The following is a 25,731-nucleotide window of genomic DNA, read 5'->3' as shown; positions in this document are numbered from 1 at the left end:
TCCATAGTGGAGATTGTTGTATTTCCAATGATCTTATTTATGTGAAGTTTATAATGTCAATGACTTGAATGACAGATTAGTAATGGAGGTATAGCTTTTAGGCAGACGGCAGATGGAGGGAGAAGGGGTGAAAGGAGCACAACAAGGTCCTTCTGCCACTCACGAATAGTGTATCTCAATTGGTAAACAAATCCTGTTAGACATTTTGTACAGGTAGACAGTATCTGAACATTCACGTGTAAGCCTCTTGCGCACCCAGTGTTGAGGGCAGGAATTGATTCAGCTGTAGAGGCAGTTTGCATGGGTACTTCTCTTTTCCCATCAAAAACAAAGAGCATGAAATTTTAAAATCATGATTCCCTGGGCAAGGTCCAATATTCCTACACCCTCGCACTTCTGTTTGTCACTGCGAGCAGATGCCAGGAGCTGTTATATATTCCTCAAGCACTCCCTTGTGATCCAATGATATTCTTTAGATATCCAACCTTAATGCTACTTCTGTAAAAGACTTGAGGGTAGCACAGACAAGCATGCAAAACTATTGACATACACAGGCAGAACTAAACGTACAGAACTAATAACATGTACCGTAGTGTATTGCTGGGGAGGCGAGACTGGCAGGAGAACTTGGGGGCAAGAGGTCGCAGAATACTGGATAGGCTGTGCAGAGGGCTGCAGAGATGGCAAGGGCTAAGAAAGCCAACAACACAGAGAAAGTATTGGAAAAAAAGAAATACAGGGTTAATGTCACCATTATCATCATCACTGCACAATAAGCACACAAAAATGTGAGACAGACATTCTGCTGCAGATTTTGAGATTTGTCAAACCAACATTTGTTTTTTCCTTTTTAATGAAGGCATAAATTGCTCTTTCTTTTCCTCCCCACTCCCCCTTAATCTTTCTAGGGCATGCACATCTTGCATTCAAGGGGATAAGCAGGCAATCTGCTCTCAGGTCTCTGCCAATGGTGTTCTTCAACCAGCTGCTAGCTGTAATGCCTCCCATTCTGATTTTCCCCTTCCCTATAGGGCCTCCATCTGATACTCAGACAGCACTTTGGCTGAGATTGGGAATTCAGTGCAGTGGGGCTGAATCAAACTGGTGCCCCTCCACTGAACAGCCCTATGCTCTAGTGCTCCAATGTGTAACCCCTCTAAGTTGGTTTGCAAGACTAAGATATTCAAAGTACAAAAAGAACAATTCATTATAAAAGTCATTAATACAACCATTTTTGCAAAATGCAACTGCATAATAACCCATCTGCTGTATTCTACAGAATGCATCTTCTTGATGAGATGCAGACTGTACATGTGGCCAACTTAAATGTATGAATTTCCTCGGAGACTGACCGTACTGTTCACCACTGCTAGCAGACACTGCAATCTCTGGTGTATAAGTCATAACTTCACATGCATTTTAAATATAAGCAATCTAGAGGTTCCTTAAATCAAAATGGTAATTGAAATAGGGAAGCAGCATGCAACAGATTTCAATTTTAAAACCTTGTAAGAGTTAAGTCAGCTGTTATGTACATATACATTACCTACAGTACGGAAAGTCTTCCTCATTGTTTCAATTAATTTCAACTTCCACTTACAAACATCAACAGACCCTTCTTCGTCCCATAACGGCAAAGAGAATTCAAATTATTGAGCGACATTATCCTTTTAAGACTGTTACACAACGCAAAGCCACTGTAACTAGGTGACTTCTGATTCAACAGATACCTAATTATTTCCAAGAGGGTCAAGGTCTGCTTAACCATCCCTTCGGTTGATGTACATGGACTTATTCGTATCAGTTATTCAGGTAAAGGTAGATCTTCTGCTTCAGTAAACACTGCGGCTATAAAGGTTAAGCCAACTGGCAGTAATCTGTACTAATAATTTATGCCACCTGTAGGTGCTACCTGCACGATTCCTGGATTCCTGTCTGGAAGTACACATGCTTCAGAGCAACCTACACTCAACGCTTGAGATTTATTGACTTGTCCTCCACTTTTAACGATTTATGTAGCTGAAGCCCTAAGTGTTTCCGCTCCTCTTCTCCCCTTAAAAGTTTTAACATTTAGTGCATGTTTCTTCTCCTTACTCTTCCATTCAAAATATATCACATTTCTCTGTATTAAATTTCACCTGACGTCTATCTGCCCAATGTACTGACCTGTTCATGTCCTCCTGAGGTCATTGATTGCCCCCTTCCTTTAACCACAATGCCTAATTTTGTGCCATCTGCAAATGCTGACATTGTGCCCCTATACCCAAGTCCAGATCATTTATATATACTAGGAACAGAAATGGTCCCAACACTGATCACTGGTGGACACTGTTTACATCCATCTCATTCAAAAAAATCCATTAACCAGTACTCTCTGCTTTCTCTTCAACTAACATCTGATCTACATTACCACAGTCTCCAAAACACCACGAGCTTTAATTTCATCAATAAGACTTTCACATGGCACTTTATCAAATGCCCTTTAAAAATCCTTATACACAACCCCACTGCTTTGCCTTCATCACTATTCACCATGATTTCTTCCAAGGACTCCATTAAATTTGTCAAACACAACTTGCCTTTTTTCAAATCCATGCTGACTGTCCTGAACCCATGCTTTTCTAGGTGAGTAATGATTTTATTTTGTATTGTAGCTTCAAGCAAATTAGCCACAACCAATGCTCGTCTGGCTGGTCTACAGTTACCTGGCTTACCTCTTATGAACAGAGGTATTACATTAGCAGTGACAACTGAAAATCTGTAACGGCCTGATCTACAGACACATATACCTGATCTATAACAGAATGAACAAGCTCAGTTAATTGGGTTTCTAATTAGTAGGCAATTCAATACTTTGCTGTTACAGCATGTTTCCTTGATGCAAAGAAATTCTGTGACCCACAGCTCCTTGCCTGGAGCCTGAAATGGGTGAAATTCTCCTCCATATCCCCCTCTTCCTGAGAAAATAGACAATCAATTTCAAAAATCGTAACTATTGACTTCAGACGACTGGGTCAGAGCAGAAAGTACAAATTTATACGACAATACTGAAGTCTCTCTGATCCGTGCTGGTGCTGGAACCAGTGCCAAGGGGGAGGTGGCATTGGCACCTATTATAGCTGCAACAGAGCCCATTTCTTCTGGAGAAGCAGTGTAAAGGAGACTCAGTGGCACATATAGAGTAAGGATTCTATTATAGATTGGCTGTGTGTGTCAAAGGGGTCAATAAAAAGACTGCATTGCTTTCCCCTGCTGAGTCTCAAGTGTTGTATCAATGTAGATTGGTGCCCGAACCAAACTAGACCTCAAGTGCTGAGGACCTGTGCAGGAGAGGTGGCTATTCCTAGCCAAGCTGTTCCAGTGCAGCACTGACACTGGCATCTACACAACAATGTGGATGATTGCCCTGCCACATTCTATCCACAACAAAAGGAGAAATTTAACCCAGCCAATTACTGCCCGATCAAACTCCACCATCAACAAGCAACATCTATGCTCAACTAGTGTTTCACCAGAACCACATCGCTCCAGACCTCATCACAAACCTGATCCACACTTGTGCACGAGCTGACTGCCAAAAAGCAGTGAGAGAAGCTGCCCTCCACATTAAGGTAGCATTTTAATGAGTATGGCACCAATAGGAGTCAAAGGGAAAACCCTCCAGTGGCTGCAGGCATACCTAACACAAAGGAAGATGGCTATGGTTACTGGAGGTCAGTCATCACTGCCCCAGAGTGCATCACTGTCGGAGTTTCTAAGGAAAGTCCCCTATGCCTAAACATCTTCAGCTACTTCATCAATGACCTACCCTGCGTCATAATGTCAGGAGTCTGGCTGTTCACAGACTATTCCGTTCAAAACACATCTGATAATGAAGTAACCCATGCCAGCCTACAACGGGACTTAGATAACATCCAACCTTGGGCTGATAAATGACAGGTAACATTAATGCCATAGAAGTGCTGGATAATAACCATCTTGAAGAAGAGAAAGCCCAAGCATCATCCTAACATCGCCACCATTGCGGGGTCCCGCACCATCGATATCTTAGGGTCAACCACTGACCAGAAGCTGAACTGGACCAGCCACATCAATAACATGGCTACGAGAGCAGGGCAGAGGCTGGGTACTCCACGACAAATGGCTCCCTTTCCATCAAAGCCTCTCCACTGTTGACAAGACTCAAGCCAAGGTGGTGATGAAATATTCACCACTCTCCCCAATGGGTGGAGTTACAACAACATTCAAGAAGCTCTGCCCTGGATGGTGTTGAGTGGTGCCCCTGCCAATGGACTCCATATCCATCCACTCCACCAGCATCACTGTGATTGCAGTATGCATTAGCTGCAGAACACACTGCAGCAACTCACCAACGTTACTTTGACAGCATCTCCCTCCCCTGCAACCTCTGCCATCGAGAAAAGTGAGAACAGGAATGCCATGGGACCATCATCACCTCCAAGTTTCCTTTCAAGTCACACACCATCCTGACCTGGACATATATCATCCTTCTTCCATTGCTGCTGGGTCAAAATTCTGGAATTCCCTACTAAAATCCATTTGGGGAGCACCATCACTAAATGGACATCAGCAGCTCAAGGCAGCAGCTCACCACCACCTTCTCGAGGAAACTAGAGATGGATAATCAATGCAGTCTTGCCAGCATCAACCACACCCCAGAAATACATCATCTTAAAACTTCCTTTACCCCCAATTACAGGTGAGGAATACTACTTGGCCAATAAGCCATTCCTGGAAAACTGAGATACCTGTCTACATTGAATTCTCTATCTGACCTGGAGCTTGTGCACAGAACCAGAAATTGACATCTCTCTGTGCTTGGTGGAATCAAGTTTGGATATTCTTCCAGCCCAGTATTGCTTTTCATTAAATCAGTCCATTGTGGTGAGCTCTTGTGCTAATTTTGGAGCAAGCTTCACACTTTATAATGATGGAAGACAGAAAAGACAGGTGCTGTGTGTGTTAGTCACTGGGAAGGATTCACAACATTTGACATAGATACATATCTTAAATTCTAGAGCCAATATCAACTAGATGCTGGAGGACCTGTTCAGCAAGTACGGCCTGTGGCAAATATGTGTTTCATCATTTAGCATGAGTACATAAATTCAAAAACTTTTGACGTGGAAATGCTTGAGTTTTGAAAAATTAAACCGCAAATAAAAAGAAAGGGAAATTTTCTTCCCCAGAGTGGTAGGCAACAAAGGAATCTCCCGCTGTCAGGAGAAATACAACAAAGGCACAAAGAGATATAAGTGGTCACCTGATTAGGACAGCTCTGCATGGTACAAGGACTTTAAAAGGACAATGTCCCAAGTGCTTTTTCTATTTTTTTTTTAAACCCCTGTAGGATGACAGAATTACTCAGAGACATGGACAGCAAATCTTATTTCTGTTACTAGATGTTTGTATAACTATACTGCAAACTGTTGTAGCAGAAATCAAGTACTACAACACTACAATGTTGCACTGATTGTTTGTAAATTGTCCAAACAGGCAAGAGCTTCAGAACTTTTAAGTTATGCATAAATTCAGTCCTAGCTAGTAGAGGGCATTGAAAGGACTGCCCATATTATGCAAAGCATAACACTCGACTTGTTGAGCAAATTCAAATGCAGTAGCACCTCTTTGTTGATGCTGATGAAGTCCTCTTTACATAGCTCACTGATCACAGGTTTGAGAACTCTAGCATTGTGCCTTAAAGGCCCTTGTAAAATGACTGATAAATAGGGACACTGATTTGCTGTTTTCACAGAAAAGCAGATGAAAGCATGTAACATAATCCCCAGAACAGTGGCAAAAATGTAGGAATCTTCCATAATAAAAATGGAAATTGACTTATTCAATCACCATAAACCAAATGCACGTGTGATTTTCTTGATTAGAGTACAGGCAAGAATTTTCCACTAAAATCTGATTATTTCCAGCTGTCTATGCCCATGAACAGCAGGTTCTACAATTTGGATTTGAATGACTTCTTCAGTTCCCAGAGGTCCAATAAACCTAGCTACCCTTTTTCACCGAAGTCAACAGATTCCTTACAATTACATTAGGAACCATTTCCCTTCACTGTGATACTCCAGGTGTAATACAGTGGAACTTTCTTATAATCATATCAAACTTACAAACAGGATTGAGAAATGTTTGGTTATACATTAATTCTGGACTGTCCCCAGGGTGTGTAACCCCAAAGATATCTAGTACTGGAGAGATCTCAGTGGCACCTTCCTGGGTGCGACTAAAATCTCTTTGTTGGGGAGTCTCCGCCTGAGGAAGATTCTACATTAATAATCAGAGTGAAAGACCACAGAAACCATTTAACTGAACCTAGTCCTGTGGTGAGGCTGTTAGTTTTGCCCCAATTATATATATAGCTTGAGGTACGACGAGGGGAGCAGAGAATACAACCATTTTAGCAGGAAAAAAACTTCCACACTGGTGCAGTGTTGGCACTGCCTATCTATGATGGCATTTTCACATATGTGCTAGGCTTGTGGCTTCTCTTGAACTAATCAAGTCTGGCTTTACTTTGCAGGTACGTAGAGAATGCTTAAATGAAGAAGAATGATACTTCTTCCTTTTTCCAACCACCTAACTCCCTGGCAAGTCATATTTCAGTAAGTCATTGTTGAAAGGTTAGGAGAAGCCCAGAGCCACAGCAAGACTTTCTTGACATGGAAACTGCCCTGCAGTGATGGACTATTAGAGAGTTTTGTTGTATTGGGCTCTGCTTTGGCCTTTCAGCTGAGCAGGAAACACTCTTGGAAAATGTCCTGTTTTTCAGAGCCATGCCTGAAATTGTCCGCAAGTTGTGCCTTTTTTTTTCTTTCATGGGATGTGGGCATCGCTGACAAGGCCAGTATTTGTTGCCCAACCCTAATTGCCCTTGACAACTGAGTGACTTGCTAGGCCATTTCAGAGGGCAGTTAAGAGTCAACCAGATTGCTGATGGTCTGCAGTCACTTGTAGGCAGATTTCCTTCCCTAAAGGACATTAGTGAACCAGATGGTTTTTTTTTCTGACAATCGATGATAGTTTCATGGCACCATTACTGAGACTAGCTTTCAATTTCAGATTTTTGTAAATTAATTGAATTTAAATTCCACCAACTGCCATGGTAGGATATGAATCCTTGTCCCCAGGGCATTAGCCTGGGTCTCTGGATTACTAATTCAGTGACATTACCACTGTGCCACCGTCTCCCATTAGGGTTTGCTGCAACTTCTCACCTGTCCATCTACCCAACAAAGAATAGCCGTGAAGCAAAATGCCAAAAGTTATGCATCTGCGCTCCCATCCAAATCCAAGGCATGAACTGTTGGAACACAGTTTTAGTTTTTTGAAGAGGAGCAGTGATTTGACTGCAAAAGCACCTTATTCTGCCTGTAGTGAACTGTGCAGCCCTGCCATTTGGACCAGGGTAGATCTATCCAGGCAAACTTGTTAACAATGTATCCATACGCTTGGTGTCACAGTCAGGAGATTCAGAATAACTGCATTGGGTGGTGGATTTTCCATGTCAAGAAAGGAAGATGACCACCAAAGCTGCAACTGGGGTCTTGTACAAGGGTTCTGCCAACTCCATGGTGAATGAATTCTGATAACTTTTTATGTTAGCCCAGGCACAGCCTTAACAGGGAAGTGGGCATGAGAAACCCATTAAAGTTGGTGGTTGTAGCTTTTGTGAAATTTGGATGAAAATTTCTACCTCCAGCATCAGGGCACCCTGGCTTGAACTGATCGAGGGTTTGAGCTATCTGCCACATTTTAGGTGGAGGGAGCTCTGGCTTTGGTTGCCCTACCTTTCCCCTGCGTGGGAATGTACCTCGAATGTATCCAAATCATCTCCTCCTTAAAATGCAGTCCAGTGTTCCATTATAGTTTTGCCTGTTAATCTATCATTCCAATTTACCTGGGACAGATCTGTTCTCACCCCACTGAAATTGGCCCTCCTCCAATTAATTATTTTTACTTTAGATTGTTCCTTGTCCTTTTCCATAGCTATGATACTATGATCATTGCCCCCTAAACATTCCCTTCTGACACTTGATCCACCTCATTTCCCAGAATCAGACCCAGCAATGACATCTTCTTCATTGGGCCAGAAACATACTGAGATAGAAAATTCTTCTGAACACATTTCAGAAACTCTTCCCCCTCTCTGCTCTTTACACTATTACTATCCTGGTCTATATTAGGATAACTGAAGTCCCCCATTATCACTACCCTATAGTTTTTGCAACCTCCGTAATCTCCCTGCAAATTTGCTTCTCTATATCATTCCCACTAGTTAGTAACCAATAGAATACACCCAGTAGTGTAATGGTACCTCTATTGTTTTCTTAACTCTAACCAAATAGATTCTGTCCTTGACCCCTCTAGCCTCTCTCTCCAGCACTGTAATATTCTCCTCAATCAAAACTGCCACCCCTTTTCCTTTCTTTCCCTATCTTTCCTGACCACCTTGCATCCAGGAATATTAAGTACCTAATCCTGCCCTTTTCAGCCAATCTCCGTTATCACCCTGACATATTTTCACATGGCTATTTGCAGCTGCAGCTCACCAATCTTATTTATCACGTTCTACGCTGCAAACCTCATATATAACCTACTGCATTACCTCTTAGTCTGACCCTACCTAATACCTTATTATTTCTTACTCTAGTGCCATCCGTCTCTCCCAATCCTTGTGCACCTTGTTTATCCTTCCTAATGCTACATCTTGGCTCCCATTCCCCTGCCAAGTTAGTTTAAATCCTCCTGAACAACACTGGCAAACCACCCAAGACATTAGTCCCAGTTCTGCTGACACGCAATCCATCTGGCCTGTATAGGTCCCACCTTCCCCAGAACCGGTCCTAATGTCTCAGGAATCTAAATCCTGAAGGGTATAAGGATACCTCCTGGTGTGGTACTGGACAGTAGGCCTCAGGCTAGAGCCCGACTCTGTGCTGAGTTACTGATCTCAGCTTGGTGCTACACTGGTCTGAGACCCTGGGTTAGAGAGGGAACCAAAAAAAAGGATCAGCCATACCTATCACCATCAAGTGACTTGTAGTGGAAAGTGCATGCTTGGGAATATTGGGTGAGGATAACATTAACCTTGACTGCCTTACCACCGCCGCCGTCCCTCCCACCCCACCCCACCCATGGTGACATAGCCTGGCAACAGTCATGATCGAGCTTCACACGCACTGAAGGTCTGCTATTGCTTAAGAAACCACATTGTAGCATGAGGTACCACCTTCAGGAAAGGAGGGGAAAAAACAGGCGAGGGGAAAATACCAATATTGGTCCAATTTAACACCAATTTGGATTTCTTGTAATAGGGTGAATCGATACAAATGCTTGTTCTAAAATGCTTGCTTATATTATGTAAGTTGCTTCACTGGAAATTGCACTGCTACCTCATAATTAGTCTGCAAGATATTTTGGTTCCGAAATGAAACAATGGAAATGTGTGTACTGAGATGATCAGCTGCCATTATTGTGTCAAATGCACCCATGATTATAAAAACAGCCAACTGCAGTTGCTGTGAAGAGGTTTTTTTTTAAGCAGATCTCTTGTTTCCTGCCTGAAACACCTCAAAATCAAGAGAATGTAGACTGCAATCAAGCAGCTCAAAACAACTTACAGTAAAGACTCCATTTTGGCACAAGGGAAAAAAAGGTAAAATTCTGACAACTATAGAGCATTTTCCTGCATTATAGAAGGAAACTCATTTTGGAGTGTTCTTGGAGTGTTATGGTTACATAAAGACAGTAAAAGGATTTGGACAAAATATGATAATAAGCAGGCTCCACTGTACTAAGTGCTTTACAATGTGTTTGTTCTCAATCCACACCTAACTCATTTTTAAATGGGACACGATCAATTTTGCCCTCACCTTCTGCAACATCACAGCCAAATAATCTAGTGCACTTTATGTTAAGGGAAAGGACACTGAATGGTGACCCACCTGTGACATCATGTGATTGGTCATTGGTTGCTGCTGAGGTGTGGGTGGCAGTTGCTGCTGTTGTGCAGAATTAGACAGGACGGTCCTCCCAGGCTGCTGTGCAGAGGCTTGCACATAACTTGATGACGTTAATTCAGGAGCCCCGAGTGGCAAGCCTAGAACAAGAGTCCCAATTCTTTCAACATAGAACAAATGATCTATCAAGCTTTACTTGACTGCCGTACAAATTTATGTATAGCCCCAAAACAAACAAAATCTGCTTACTTAATTCTTGCAGGTCACATAAGCTCAGTTTGTACCATAACAATGGATGTTAACTCGCAGTGTGAGAGACAAAGGAAAGGATAATTCAGATAATGTAACATTCTAGCAGAATACTTCAAAAAACATCACGATATTATAGAAATATATAAACCACGAAAGAGTAAAAGTTCAATTTCTCTTTTTCTCCCCCCCACAGTGAAAAGGTTTGGATTGAATCTTAACTTTTTCTCAATTCCTTCTGTTCATTTTTATAAAGATATGTGAATATCGAAGTGAAAAAGCAAATAAGAGAAGCAGAGAGAGACTGGCAGCTAACATTAAAGGGAATCCCAAAGTTTTCCATAGACATATAAATAGTAAAAGGGTGGTAAAAGGAAGAGTGGGGCCGATTAGGGACCATAAAGGGGATTTATACATGGAGGCAGAGGGCATAGCTGAGGTATTAAATGAATACTTTGCATCTGTCTTTACCAAGGAAGACGATGCAACCCAGGCAATGGTGAAACAGGAGGTAATCAGACACTAGAAGGGTTCAAAATTGATAAAGAGGACGTATTAGATAGGTTGTCTGTACTTAAAGTGGATAAAGCATCAGGACTGGATGAGATGCATCCAACGATACTGAGGGAAGTGAGAGTGGAAATCGCGGAGGCACTGGCCTTAATTTTTCAGTCTTCCTTAGACTCGGGGTGGTGTCAAAGGACTGGAAAATTGCAAACACTACATCCTTGTTCAAAAAAGGTATAAAGATAAGCCCAGCAACTACAGGCCAGTCAGATTAACATCGGTGGTGGGGAAACTTCTAGAAACAATAATTCCGGGCAAAATTAATAGTCACATGGACAAATGCGGCTTAACGAAAGCCAGCATGGATTTTTTAAGGGAAAATCATGTTCAACTAACTTGCTGGAGATTTTTGAGGAGGGAACAGAGAGCGCTGATGAGGGCAATGCTGTTGATGTGGTGTACATGGACTTTGAAAAGACGTTTGATACAGATTTGCAAGCAAAGTTATAGTGTCACAGAGCCATAGAGTTATACAGCACAGAAACAGGCCCTTCAGCCCATCGTGTCTGTGCCAGCCATCAAGCACCTAAATATTCTAATCCCATTTTCCAGCACTTGGCCCATAGCCTTGTATGCTATGGCCTTTCAAGTGCTCATCTAAATACTTCTTAAATATTGTGAGGGTTCCTGCCTCTACCACCCCTTCAGGCAGTGTGTTCCAGATTCCAACCACCCTCTGGGTGAAAATGTTTTTGCTCAAATCCCCTCTAAACTTCCTGCCCCTTACCTTAAATCTATGCCCCCTGGTTATTGACCCCTCTGCTAAGGGAAAAAGTTTCTTCCTACCTAACCTATCAATGCCCCTCTTAATTTTGTATACCTCAATCATATCTCCCCTCAGCCTTCTCTGCTCTAAGGAAAACAACCCCAGCCTTTTCAGTCTCTCTTCATAGCTGAAATGCTCCAACCCAGGCAACATCCTAGTGAATCTCCTCTGCACCCTCTCCACACTGCGAGTTATAGCTCATGGAATAAAGGACGGCAGCAACGTGGACACGGAATTGGCTGAGTGACAGGAAACAAAGAGTAGTGGTTAATAGATTTTTTTCAGGCTGGAAGAAGGTTTGTCGTGGAGTTCCCCAGGGGTCAGTGTTGGGACCCTTACTTTTCCTGTTATATATTAATGACCTAGACCTTGGTGTACAAGGCACAATTTCAAAGTTTGCAGATGATATGAAATTTGGAAGCATTGTGTACTGTGAGGAGGATAGTGTAGAACTCCAAAAGGACATAGACAAGTTGGTGGAATGGGCAGACAGGTGGCAGATGAAGTTCAATGCAGAGAAATGTGAAGTGATTCATTTTGGTAGGAAGAACATGGAGAGACAATATAGAATAAAGGGTACAATTCTAAAGGGGGTGCAGGAGCAGAGGGACCTGGGTGTATATGTGTATAAGTCATTGAAGGTGGCAGGACAGGTTGAGAGGGCAGTTAGTAAAGCACACAGTATACTGGGCTTTATTAATAGGGGCATAGAGTACAAGAGCAAGGAAATTATGTTGAACTTGTATAAGACAATAGTTCAGCTTCAGCTAGAGTATTGTGTCCACTTCTGGGCGCCGCACTTCAGGAAAGATGTGAGGGCATTGGAGAGAGTCACGAAAATGATTCCAGGGATGAGGAACTTCAGTTATGAAGACAGAATGGAGAAGTTAGGACTGTTTTCCTTGGAGAAGGCTGAGAGGTAATTTGATAGAGGTATTCAAAATCATGAAGGAGAAAGCGGGAACAGGGTACTGCGTTTGGATGATCAGCCATGATTGTATTGAATGGCGGTGCAGGGTCGAAGGGCCGAATGGCCTACTCCTGCTCCTATTTTTCTATGTTTCTATTTAAAGTATTTGGTAAGAGAAGCAAAAGTGACATGAGAAAAAACATTTTCATGCAGCGAGTGGTTGAGGTCTGGAATGCACTGCCTGAGAGTGTGGTGGAGGCAGGTTCAATTGAAGCATTCAAAAGGGAATTAGACTGTTATACGAGAAGGAAGGACGTGCAGGGGAGAAGGCGGGGAATGGAACTGAGCGAATTGCTCTTTTGGAGAGCCGGTGCGCACACAATGGGTCGCATAGCCTCCTTCTGCACTGCATCAATTCTGTGTAAAACATATTATAAATCACTTCCGGGGATTTAGATAACAAGACTGCACAATTTTAGCCTCAGTTCAACATCTGAACAAACACTTGCACCATTTTTGCTGTGGGTTCAACTGAAACAGATGGAGACAAATGCTAGAAAACCCCACAAGAAACTGCAATTTAAAAGGAATCAATAGTTGTGGCAGGAAATTTGTTTCAATCCAAATAATGCCCCAAAATAAAGGTTACAAAACAAATGTGTTTTTAAATTTTGTCTCGTGAGGAGACATTTCACATTATGACAGTTGCAGACCAGAACAGAATGGCTCCACCGACACTGGCAATTGGGCCAGTAATTGGTACATTGTCCTTTACAGGCACTGCATCCTTTTAGCACTCAGACAACTTAAAAAAAGTTCAGTCAGAGCTGGGATTTCAGTTGCTTACCAACGGCTGTGTAATTAAAACGGTCCTGAAATATCAGGTCACTAGTAATTATGAATGCCTCGTAGAAGCATGAAATGAGCTTCACTTAACATGGCACAATCCAGATGAAGGAGTATAGCACTAGAGGAGTGACAGCACAAAATGGTGTAATCTGGCAGTGGGGCAACTCATTGCAGCAATATATCAATGTCATGCCAGAGAATAGCAGGACAGTGCGTTCCTGCAATTCCTTATGTGGCTAGCTTTCAATCTTAGCCATGTTGTTAGTGGGAAGGCATCATATGAATGCCAGGCACTTCTCTACAAGGAGGGAAAGAAAATGGGATGGCTCACCACTTCACCTGCTCGAATGCAATTTGTTAGCAGCCAGTGCAAGAAAGACATTGGATGAGTCCTGAGAAACATATTACTTGGTCAGGAATGGCATGCTATGACCTTCAAAAAGAAAAATTGAGGAGGAAAAACATGTACCTTAAACCTTTACAAGACTGACTTAAAACCAACTGATTATGTATGCAAGAAAAGTACAGAAAAACAACTTTCTGAAATGCATCAGCAAAATACGCACCTGTTTTGGAGACCCTGTTTACACTCTTACTGCTGCCAATGCTGTCCCCTCGGGTCAGGATGGAAATTCCACTGAAGCTGCTTGCTTTGGTTACGGGCGGCTTCAAACTGCGATTTGAGCTGTCAGAGTCCGTGCTACTCCACGGCCGAGGCTCAGAGGACTTCAGCTCATTCTCAGTGCTGCTTTGACGGCTGCTAGAAGCTCTGCTTAGGCACTCTCGGTTTCCTCTGCAACAAGGGAGACACGAATCAATGGCCTGCTGAAAATATTTTGCAACAGTAAAGTGCTCTGACTGCTGCATTGTTCCAGGAAATTTCACCTTTGTCTAGATACTAGAGTTTCCTGCTTTTACAGATTATTGTAGGCCCATTGTTTCTTGTTCACTTTAAACATCAATAAATTGGACAACAGAACACTGCACAAACTTTGCCACAATGATATGGCTGGTGGTGGTGTTCAACTAGTTTTCATGCCCAGCATTTTCACAACTGCAACAAACAGAAACAAAAATATCGGCACATCAAACACAAAGTGCTTCAGTAGATCCATCTATCTATTCCAGGAATGCTACACAGTTGTATTTGTGTCCAAGAAATGAGAGGCTTTGAGAGACATATGCAGGCAACGTGGTGTAAATCTAGGACCTCACTGTCCGACACAGCATATCCTGTGTGTATATGAATATCCTGTCTAACTTTCACATCAACCTATCATAATTAATCATTAACAAGCATTCACATCAGTGATAAAGGGGCCAACAGAACTCAAAAGTGCGAAATCATTAACAGACATACACAATAAAAAGTTGTATTCAAATAGCACCTTCAACATAGTAAAACGTCCCAAGGCGCTTCAACAGGAGCGTTATCAAACAAAATTTGACACCAAGCCACACAAGATATTAGGGTAGATGACCAAAACTTTAATCAAAGAGGTAGGTTTTAAGGAGCGTGTTAAAGGAGAGAGGGGGAAGAGAAGCAGAGGGGTTGAGGGAGGGAATTCCAGGGCTTGGGGCCTTGACAGCTGAAGGCACAGCTGCCATTGATGGAGTGATTAAAATCGAGGATAAGCAAGAGACCAGAATTGAAGGAGCACAGGTATCTCAGAAGGTTGTGAGGCTGGAGGGGTCAGAGTCATAGAGTTATACAGCACAGAAACAGGCCCTTCAGCCCATCGTATCTGTGCCGGCCATAAAAATCACCGAGATAGGGAGGGGCGAGACCATGGAGAGATTTGAAAACAAGGATGAGAATTTATAAAACAAAGGTTGGGCCTCAACTGGAGTATTTCTGAGCACTGCACTTTAGGAAGGATTTTTTTTTCATTTGTGGGATGTGGACGTCACTGGCCATGCCAGCATTTATTGCCCATACCTAATTGCCCGAGAGAAGGTGCTGGTGAACTGCCTTCTTGAACCGCTGCAGTCCTTGGGATGTAGGTACACCCACAGTGCTGTTAGGGAGGGAGTTCCAGGATTTTGATTGAGCAACAGTGAAGGAACAGCGATATAGTTCCAACTCAGGATTTTGTGTGACTTGGAGGGGAACTTGTAGGTGGTGGTGTTCCCATGCATCTGCTTTCCTTGTCCTTCCAGGTGGTAGAGCTCGCTGGTTTGGAAGGTGCTGTCGAAGGAGCCTTGGTGAGTTGCTGCAGTGCAACTTGTAAATGGGACACAATGCTGCTACTGTGCGTCGTCGGTGAAGGGAGTGTATGGTCATGCCGGCCCCCACCTGCTAAGAATGAGGCATAATAATTTCTCCACATGGACATTAAATTTTAAAATTGTTGCTGGGAAGAAAAGAAGGCCTATTCCAAGGGGTTGCCAAGCCCCTGGCTGGAAGGACATTTTTGCATATTATTAACAGACAGTACTTGGGAAAAGACAAAGGGGCTACTCCCTGCTCCAATTTAGTCCACAATAGACTTTTGATTATCGGACGTTGAGGATGGAGGAGCTCGCATTCCATATTGACTGCTAAGATGGGCGAATACACAAAGGGACATAGTCATACCCATTAGTCGCATGACTAACCTGCTGGGCAACCTGAGTTTTTTGAATTTGAACTTGCCACAGAGTTTTGAGCTGGCAGAAAGCTCCTGGCTCCTGGATTGAGAACGTCTCTCTCCTGTCTGCTCTCATCTCTCTCACCAGCTTCGGAATCCATTGAAAACATATGAACTCCAAGAGAGAAAAGTCTCCTACATGAACAAGGTTTAAAAAGAATACTGGGCCCCAACGAAAAGCAAGATCTACACCAAGCTTGAAGCGCAGTGACAAATCCCCTCTTCAGAGATTGCCTCAAACCTCTCCACTTTATTTTTCTTCTGCTCTTTTCTGTCTCTATTTGCATGTGTGTATCACGTATGCATGCTAGCGTGGGGCGCGGCGTGTATTCATAGGCATTAACCGAATTCGAGCTTTTAGTTTCAGTTTTAATAAATTTCACTTTTCTTCTTTAAATTTAAGAAAGCCTGTTTGTGCTCATTTCTTTACCTTATAATTGGAAAGCAGTGAACAAGGATTCACCAAGGGGGAGCTCAAAACACGGTGTGTTTAAAATTAAATCCTGTTACAGTAAGACCAGGTGAAGGCTGGAAGGGACACCTAGACAGCTTTCTCATCTGGTCGTAACAGTATGTTGAAGGTGTTGGATGGGGTGCCAATCAAACAGGCTGCTTTGTCCTGGATGATGTCAAGCTTCTCGAGTGTTGTTGGAGCTGCACTCTTCCAGGCAAGTGGAGAGTATTCCATCACACTCCTGACTTGTGCCTTGTAGATGGTAGACAGGCATTGGGGGATAGGAGGCGAGTTACTTGCTGCAGAATTCTCAGCCTCTGACCTGCTCTTGTAGCCACAGCATTTGTGTGACTGGTCCATTTCAGGATGCTGATTGTGGGGGATTCAGCGATAGTAATGTCATTGAACATCAAGAGGAGATGGCTAGATTCGGTCTTGTTTGAGATGATCATTGCCTGGCACTTGTGTGGCACGAATGTTACTTGCCACTTATCAGCCCAAGCCTGGATATTGTCCAGGTCTTGCTGCATATGGATGAGGGCTGCTTCAGTATCTGAGGAGTTGCGAATGGTGCTGAACATTGTGCAATCATCAGCAAACATTCCCACTTCTGACCTTATGATGAAGGGAAGGTCATTGATGAAGCAGCTGAAGATGCTTGGGCCTAGGACACTACCTTGAGGAACTCCTGCAGTGATGTCCTGGGACTGAGATGGTTGACCTCCAACAACCATAACCATCTTCCTTTGTGCTAGGTATGACTCCAACCAGTGGAGAGATTTCCCCCGATTCTTTGGAGAGGGTACAGAAAAGATTTACAAGATTTACAGGGATGAGGAATTTCAGTTACATGGATAGATTGGAGAAGCTAGGATTGTTCTCCTCAGAGAAGGTTGAGAAGAGATTTAATAGACATGTTCAAAATCATGAGGGGTCTAAACAGTAGAAAGAAAGAAACTGTTCCCATTGACGGAAGGGTCGAGAATCAAAGGGCACTGATGCAAGTTGCTTGGCAAAAGAAGCAACGGCGACATGAGGAAAATTTTGACACAGTGGTCAGGATCCGAAATGCACTGCCTGAGTGTGTTGTGGAGACAGGTTCAAGCATAGCTTTCAAAAGGGAATTGGATAAGCACCTGAAGGGAAAAAAATTGCAATTACAGGGAAAGGACGGGGGAAGTGAGACTAGCTAAGTTGCTCTTGCAAACAGCTGGCACCGGCTCGATGGGCCGAATGGCCTCCTTCTGTGCTGTAACCATTCTATAATTCTATCATTTTAAAATCGAGCCATTGCTTAACTGGGAGTCAACACATGGGTAATAAAAACAGCAAGTGCTGGAAATACTCAGCAGGTTTGGCAGCAACTGTGGAGTGAGAAAAAAAGTTAACGTTTCAGTTCTGATGAAAGGTCACCGACCTGAAACATTAACTCAGTTTCTCTCTCCATAGATGCTGCCAGACCTATTGAGTATTTCCAGCACTTTCTGTTTTTATTTCAGATTTCTAACATCGGCAGTATCACAGGGGCGATGGGTGAACGGAACTTGGTGCAAGTTAGGACATGGCAGAGTTTTGGATAACCACAAGTTTACGGAGGGTAGAACATGGGAGGCCAGTCAGAAAAGCGCTGGAATAGTCACATCTACAGGTAACAAAGGCATGGTTGAGGGTTTCAGCAGATGATTTGAGGCGGGGTGAAGTCAGACGATGTTGCAGAGGTGGAATTAGGTGATCTCAGTGATGGTGAAGATGTGTGGTCAGAAACTCATCTCGGGGGTAAATGTGACACCAAAGTTGCCAACAGTCTGGTGTAGTCTCAGACAGTTGCCAGGGAGAGGGATGGAGCTAGTGGCGAGGGAACGGAGTTTGTGACTGGGCCGAAGACAATGGCTCCGGTCTGTCCAATATTTAGTTGGAGGAAATTTCTGCTCATCCAGTACTGGATGTCGGACAAGCAGTCTGATAATTTAAAGACAGTGGAGAGGTCGAGGGATGGTGGTGAGGTAGAGCTGGGCGTTGTCAGCATAGATGTGGAAACTGATTGTGTTTTCAGATGATGTTGCTGAGGGGGTAGCATGTAGATCAGAAATAGGAAGGGGCTAAGAATCCTTGGGGAACACCAGAAGTATCAGTACAGGAGTGGGAATAGAAACCACTGCAAGTGATTCTCTGGCTATGACTGGATAGATAAGATTGGTGGAGACAAACTGGACCATGGTGTGGTCAACCATGTCAAAGGCTGCAGACAGGTTGAGAAGTACAAGGAGGGAAAGTTAACTTTAAGGCATTTATAGAGCCTCAAACTATTAACATGGATTACAGCCATACTTTTCTCCAGTGTTGACCTAGGCACAATAAGACCACAGTGTAAAAGCTAGCAAAGAGTATTTAAAGACTCACACTGAGCTGAGATAGCAAACACATCAATTTATTCAATTACATGCAAACACTCCAACAAACTACTATCATGGCCTCCTTCTTGCAGACTGGCTAAAGTCCGTCACAGGTTGCCAAAGTAACTGAAGCAAAATTTCACTCAACTGTAGTGATCTTGACATAATTTTGACTTCCTGTAAGGTCCGTATTTGCCACCTCTTGTGTGGCACAGGGTACCAAGAGAGGGAGGAAACATAAACCAACAGAAAAATGTGGAAACATTTCTGCTCAAGGATAGGCATAGTGCAAACCTAAACACTGTTTTTTTCCATTTTGGGCATAATGTTTACGTTAGTTTGCAGTAACTTATTGAGACTGGATAAAGGGATCTCTCAATTCCCCTCATACCTAACCTGGAACTCTCAATAAGAACACCAGGGTACAAGTCCCGTGTTCATGTTGTAGCTAATTGATCAACACTAAACAAAAGTAGCATTGAGATTTAAGTCAAGAGAAACTGGAAATTGATTATCCAGTTTAAAAAAAATTTGAGCAGGCAGTTAGTTTCGGCGGTGCAAACTCATGTACTCTCAGATATAGACCAGCAAAGTACAAAAACTTGTCAGTGACAGAAGAGTAGACGGAACTATGACAAACACATTGCAAAGCCATCCAACAACAAACAGCCGTGCACTGGCATAGCACTGCTCTTTAAGAAGCTAGAGCTTCAAATAAATAATTGAATACCTAAACAGCTGCCTCCTTTTTTGCAAACTAGAAGAACTGCCTTCTTTGGAGAGTCTGTTGATTGCATTAGAAAGATAAATGTATTTCTAAAGCTTTGGGACATTCTTTGAATTAAAAGAAACAACCACATTTATAAGTACTGTGCACATGAAAGATAAATATATTGCTAAAGTTTTGGGACATTCTTTGAATTTACAGAAACAACTACATTTATAAGTGCTGTGCACATGACACTGACCTGCTCTCCATCAGACAGCCATTGTATGAAGACTGAAAGAGAAAACATTACAGTAGTTTACAAATCTTAAGAATTGAATCAACCTAGAAACCTTGAGGTTTTCTTTTGTGGGTCAAATACCCTCTACGAACAATCTTGACACTCCATTGCCTGAATACTGTCATTTCAGTTCAAACATTCTGCAGTATTGCAGATAGCCTTTTTTTGACAAAGAAACTACAGCACTAAACTATTTGGTTTTTAAGCACACGATCTAGACTGACACTTCAGTGCTGTCTTCAGATGAGATGTAAAAACTGAGATACCGTCTCAGTTTGGGGTTAATTAAACATCCTGTGTCATTCCTTGAAGAGCAGCAGGGAGTTCACCTGTTGTTCTCGTCAACATTCTTCCCTCAATGAAGACCACCAAAAGGCCATTAACTAGTCATTCATTTCATTGCGGTTTGCAGTTCCTCGAGGTGTGGAAAATGCCTTCCCTGTCTGCCCATATAATTGTACGACAAAATAATTCATTGGATGTGAAGCACTTTGGATGTCTCATAGAGATGTGAACAAGTTACTATATAAAAGAAAGTCTTTCTTCTTGGCTAAATGTTCCAAAAGAACTTTGCTAGATCATCTTAATGATTGCTTACTACACATTCAAATTGACAGTGGTAGAAGAGATGGTGGTCATGTCACTGAACTAGTAATCAAGAGGTCCAGGCTATTGCCCTGGGGACATGGGTTTAAATCACACCATGGCAGCTAGTAGAATTTAAATTCGATTAATTAATATAAATCTGGAATTGAAAGCTAGTCTCAGGAATGGTGTCACAAAACTATCATTGATTATTGTAAAAACCCATCTGGTTCACTCATGTCCTTTAGGGAAGGAAATCTGCCATCTTTACCTGGTCTGACCTACATGTGACTCCAGACCCATAGCAATGTGGTTGACTCTTAACTGCCCTATGAAATGGCCGAGCAAGCCATTCAGTTGTCAAGGGCAATTTGGGATGGGCAACATGGTAAAAACTGAGATACCCACATCCCATGAAAAATAAAGAAGCCCTTTCTCAAATACTCTGAGAAAATATCCAATTTAAATCCTCATCACTCTAAATGAACATGGATTCTTAAAAATAGGTTTTATAGTCTATTATTTGATCTAGTGATTTATTTTCATCATTTATTATTTTACAGCAAAATTCCAGCCCTCCAAAAAAAAAACCCATTTCATGAATAACTATTGCATGGCTTACCTCTCGAGCAAATATTCGATCTCTGACCCGCTGATACTCTTCCTCTCTTTCTTCTATCGATTTACTCCTCCTGTCATCTCGCAAAGGGACTCTCATCTGTAATAGGACCAAACAATCAAGTCCAGGAAATTTCTAGCAGTAGATAAGCTTTTAAATTGCCTTGTGTGAAAGAACTGCCCTCCCAACATTCAGCTGCCAGTCCAACAAGGTGAAGAACTGTCACATGTATAATCTTTGAGAAATTGAAACTATAGTACAGGCCGAGGCTATCAATCCAAGGGTAGTAAAGCCTTCTGTGCATGGTGCAAAAGCTTCAATTCGGTACTTTCAAAAAACAAAAATAGGATCATGACATCGATTGCCATCTCAATAAGCCTAGAATAATCTGGGTAAGATTCCTCATGCTCTAGTGTAGTAAAACCATAAATGCATTTATAAAGAACGGCCTAATGATTTCTCCCAAAACTCCCTGTTTCAATGCCATTCACAGCACTAAGACCACCCTGACCAAAGTCATGATGACATCCTCTGTGATTGTGTCTTCAATGAGTTACCCTTCAGCTTTCCTCGACTTCTCCCCAGCATTCTATATGGTCAACACACCATTCTCCTCAATCAGCCCTCTTCCATTGTCTAGCTCTTCTGGTACTGACCTCACATCATTTCACTCCTATCTATGCAAGCATAGCCAGTACATCTCCAGCAATGGCTTTTCTTCTCACTCTCACATGGTCACCTCTGCAGTTCTCCAAGAACCTATCCTTGGTTTCCTCCTCTTCCCAGTTATGTGGTACCCCTCAGTGACATCATCCGCAGACACAAGGCCAGTTTCTAGATGCATGCTGATAACACCCAGCTCTATCACTTCCCTGGACCCACTGTGTACTGTCAGACTGACCATCTCACAATCAAACGATGGATCAATCCTCCTCTTGTTAAGTAGCTACCCCTACCAAACCCAATATACTCTACTCCTCATTACTGAATCTATTCCCTTTGTCCAGCCAACTGTTCAGACTGAAAGAGACCATGCAAAACCTCACGTTTAACCCTGAAGTGAGCTCCAAACCCCACTATCTACTCAACACCAAGACCAAAACCAATTATTCCAAACCTCAATATTGCCCATCTCCACCCCACCTCACTTATTTTGCCACTAAAACTCTTATCCACGCTTTTGTCATCTGTGGACGAAATTTCTCCATATCCTCACTACCAACCTCCCATCCTCCACTTGTCCAAAAGTGACATAACTACTTGATATTTTCTGGGGAGGGTGGTTAATGTAATTACTAATGTTAGCTTAAGGCCAATAGTACTATACATTTAGCACGTTACTAAAATGGATCTTAGTTTGAGAGTGAAAAATTTTAAAATAAAAGCTGAAAATGGCTGTTCATGTTTGAAAAAGCATGCTGGGTCAATGTTTCAAGTGGGATCCTTCATCAGATTCTTTGCATTTACAGCATATTCTGTTTTTGTTTCAGATATACTATTGTTTCTTTGCAAAATAAATGCTGAAATCTCGCTTCAGTACTGCTCAAGAGGATTCTTGAAATAACTCTAGTGCATGACATGGTAACGTGCACCTCTCTTCTTCCTCATTTATTCCCTCCTACATATGTCCCCTTAAACAGAAAGGTCAGGAGCTCTCCATAACTATGACTAAAACACAAAAGAGAGAGAGATTGATGACACAAAAAGTACTGCCATCTCACACGGATAGCAGTGCATGCTTTTTTTTTCTTTTCTGTAAATTAACTCCACACGATACATGAACTCACCTGGTTGTCATCCTTGTCTAGACTCGTGTCATCTCTTTTCAAGATAAATCTCTTTTGAAAATCCATACTCTTCTCATCTCTTATATGATCTGAAAACCTCTGCTCTGGTCTATGGTGGGGGAAAGAAAAACCTTAAATTATAAACCATCATCTCTCAGTTAAACACTGGGAAGACTGAAGCCACAAATTCTCTAATAAAAGCAAAATACTGCAGATGCTGGAAATCTGAAATAAAAACAAGAAATGCTGGAATCACTCAGCAGGTCTGGCAGCATCTGTGGAAAGAGAAGCAGAGTTAACGTTTCGGGTCAGTGACTTCTGAAGAAGGGTCACTGACCCGAAACGTTAACTCTGCTTCTCTTTCCACAGATGCTGCCAGACCTGCTGAGTGATTCCAGCATTTCTTGTTTTTATTACCACAAATTCTCTACCCTTGTTGCTGATTCCATTCCCCTCCCAGGCCGTTGTCTCAGGCTGAAGCAGACTGCTTGCAACACTGACCCCTTACTTGATCTCAAACAGAGTTACCGAACCCATATTAGCTATAACAGGCTCAAGCGTCCGAATGACCTACTCCTATTTCTATATTCCATCACAAAGACCACCAACATCCATCTCCATAACATTGCCAGTCTCCATCCTAGTTCAGCCCATCTGCCTCTGAAGCCCTCATCCATGCTTTTATTTTTTCCAAATTTGACTATTCTATTGCTCCCTTGGCCAGTCTCCCATCCTGTACCCTCTGTAAACTTTAGCTCATTCAAAATTCTGCTTCCCATCTCCCATCCCAGATCCAGTTCCACTTAACCATCACCTCTGCCTTTGCTGCTCCACACTGGTTATCAGTTCCTCCAATGTCTCCAATTTAAAATGTTCATTCTTGTGTTTAAATCCCTTTGTGACCTTCTCTTACCTCCTCACCATCCCTCAGAACTTTCCATTCCTCTAAGTTTGGCCTTTTGTGCACCGCATGTCCCGCACCTTTCATCCCACCATCGGCAGAACTGCCTTCAGCTGTCTATGCCCCAAGCCCGTCCATCTCCCTCTTCTCTTTTAAGAGGCTCTTTAAAACCCACCTCTTTGACCAAGCATTTATCCACTCCTCCCAATATTTTCTCATTTAAGTATCCAGTTTTGTTTGTGAAACACTAATGTTAAAGGTGTTATACAAATGCAAGTTGCTGTTCTAAAACAAGTGCATTAGTCAAGTAAGTTTCACCATCAATACCTATTTTAAAAATATACTAGGAATTAGCAGAATTCTCATGAAAGAACGTTCTCAATAGGAAAGAGAGGAACAGCACCATATATGGATTGGGATGGGGAGGGGGTGGAATATCAGTGTATAACCTTTATTAAGAGAAGTCTCCATTTGTCCTATTCCACAAGCAGTCGTACTGCGTTGCACTGTGTAGATTCCACTGACCCAAAAAACTAATTCAATTGTCTATGGCTGCCTACCATAGAGGGAACAGCATCCTCAATTCTAACACTTGAAAACAGGTAAAGGTTTGGAGGGAAATCAACCACACAACCAAAGAGAGAGATGTAGTCTCCATTTGTACAATGCAATTCTTTCCACATCACAGCCAAGCTAATGAAGGTTGGAGGAATAGAAATTTAAAATAACCTTGCAGAAAAATGTCATGGCCTTTTCAATGCCAACAACTGACAATATAAAACTTGAGAATGTGAATTGGGCAAGATGATCAAAGCGCAACACTCCAAAATACATCTCGAGGTCCCCAGCATCACAGATGCCAGTCTTCAGCCAATCCGATTCACTCCACGGCTTCAAGAAACGGCTGAAGGCACTGGATACTGCAAAGGCTATGGGCCCTGACAACACTCCAGCAATAGTACTGAAGACTTGTGCTCCAGAACTAGCCGCACCCTTAGCAAAGCTGTTCCAGTACAGCTACAACAACTGGCATCTACCCGGCAATGTGAAAAATTGCCCAGGTAAGTCCTGTGCACAAGAGGCAGGACAAATCAAACCTGGCCAATTACTGCCCTCTCAGTCTACTCCCGATCATCAGCACAGTAATGGAAGGGGTTGTCGACAGTACTCTTAAGCGGCACTTGTTCAGCAATGACCTGCTCACTGACACTCAGTTTGAGTTCCGCCAAGGCCACTCAGCTCCTGACCTCATCACAGCCTTGGTCCAATCATGGACAAAAGAGTTGAACTCCAGAGGTGAGGTGAGAGTGACTTCCCTTGACATCAAGGCAGCAGTTGACCAAGTATAGCATCAAGGAGCCCTAGCAAAACTGGAGTCAATGGAAATCAGGGGAAAAACTCTTCGCTGGTTGGAGTCATACCAAGCACAAAGGAAATGGTTGCGGTTGTTGGAGATCAATCATCTCAATCCCAGGACATCACTGCAGGAGTTCCTCAGGGTAGTGCCCTAGTCCCAACCACATTCAGCTGCTCCATCAATGACCTCTTCCCCATCACAAGGTCAAAAGTGGGGATGTTTGCTGATGATTGCACAATATTCAGCACCATTCGCAACTCCTTAGATACTGAAGCAGCCCGTGTCCATATGCAGCAAGACCTGGACAACATTCAGGCTGATCAGTAGCAAGTAACATTCGTCCCCCACAAGTGCCAGGCAATGGCCATCTCAAAAAAGAGAGAATCTAACCATCGCCCCTTGACATTCAATGGCATTACCATCGCTGACTTCCCCACGAACAACACCTGAGGGTCACCATTGACTAGAAACTGAACTGAATCAGCCACATAAATCCTGTGGCTACAAGAGCAGGTCAGAGGCTGGGAATTCTGGAATGAGTAACTCACCTCCTGTCTCCCCAATGCCTGTCCACCATCTACAAGGGACGGGTCAGGAGCATGATGGAATACTCTCCACTTGCCTGGATGGGTGCAGCTCCAACACCACTCAACGACACCATC

General features: G+C 42.8%; 1 protein-coding gene across 11 annotated transcripts in view; it reads right to left on the bottom strand.

Moving 5' to 3' along the window:
• The window catches only part of LOC137358555 (R3H domain-containing protein 2), a 226,811-nt gene that overhangs the window by 62,589 nt on the left and 138,491 nt on the right, over positions 1–25,731 (bottom strand). For 5 of the 11 annotated variants that reach the window (XM_068024522.1, XM_068024524.1, XM_068024527.1 and 2 more), the window contains exons 10-16: positions 22,812–22,920; positions 21,028–21,123; positions 19,782–19,813; positions 19,544–19,597; positions 13,903–14,129; positions 9,981–10,135; positions 589–690 (exon numbers count right to left, since the gene is read on the bottom strand). In XM_068024522.1, the coding sequence (XP_067880623.1) occupies positions 589–690; positions 9,981–10,135; positions 13,903–14,129; positions 19,544–19,597; positions 19,782–19,813; positions 21,028–21,123; positions 22,812–22,920 (775 nt within the window). The remainder of the gene's footprint in view (positions 1–588; positions 691–9,980; positions 10,136–13,902; positions 14,130–19,543; positions 19,598–19,781; positions 19,814–21,027; positions 21,124–22,811; positions 22,921–25,731) is intronic. The other 6 variants (XM_068024526.1, XM_068024529.1, XM_068024532.1 and 3 more) reach the window with 3 other exon arrangements.

Source organism: Heterodontus francisci, chromosome X (assembly GCF_036365525.1).
Source record: "Heterodontus francisci isolate sHetFra1 chromosome X, sHetFra1.hap1, whole genome shotgun sequence".
Classification (NCBI taxonomy): Eukaryota; Metazoa; Chordata; class Chondrichthyes; order Heterodontiformes; family Heterodontidae; genus Heterodontus; species Heterodontus francisci.
Note: the sequence above shows the minus strand (reverse complement) of the source record. Positions and strands in the feature narration are given on the sequence as shown.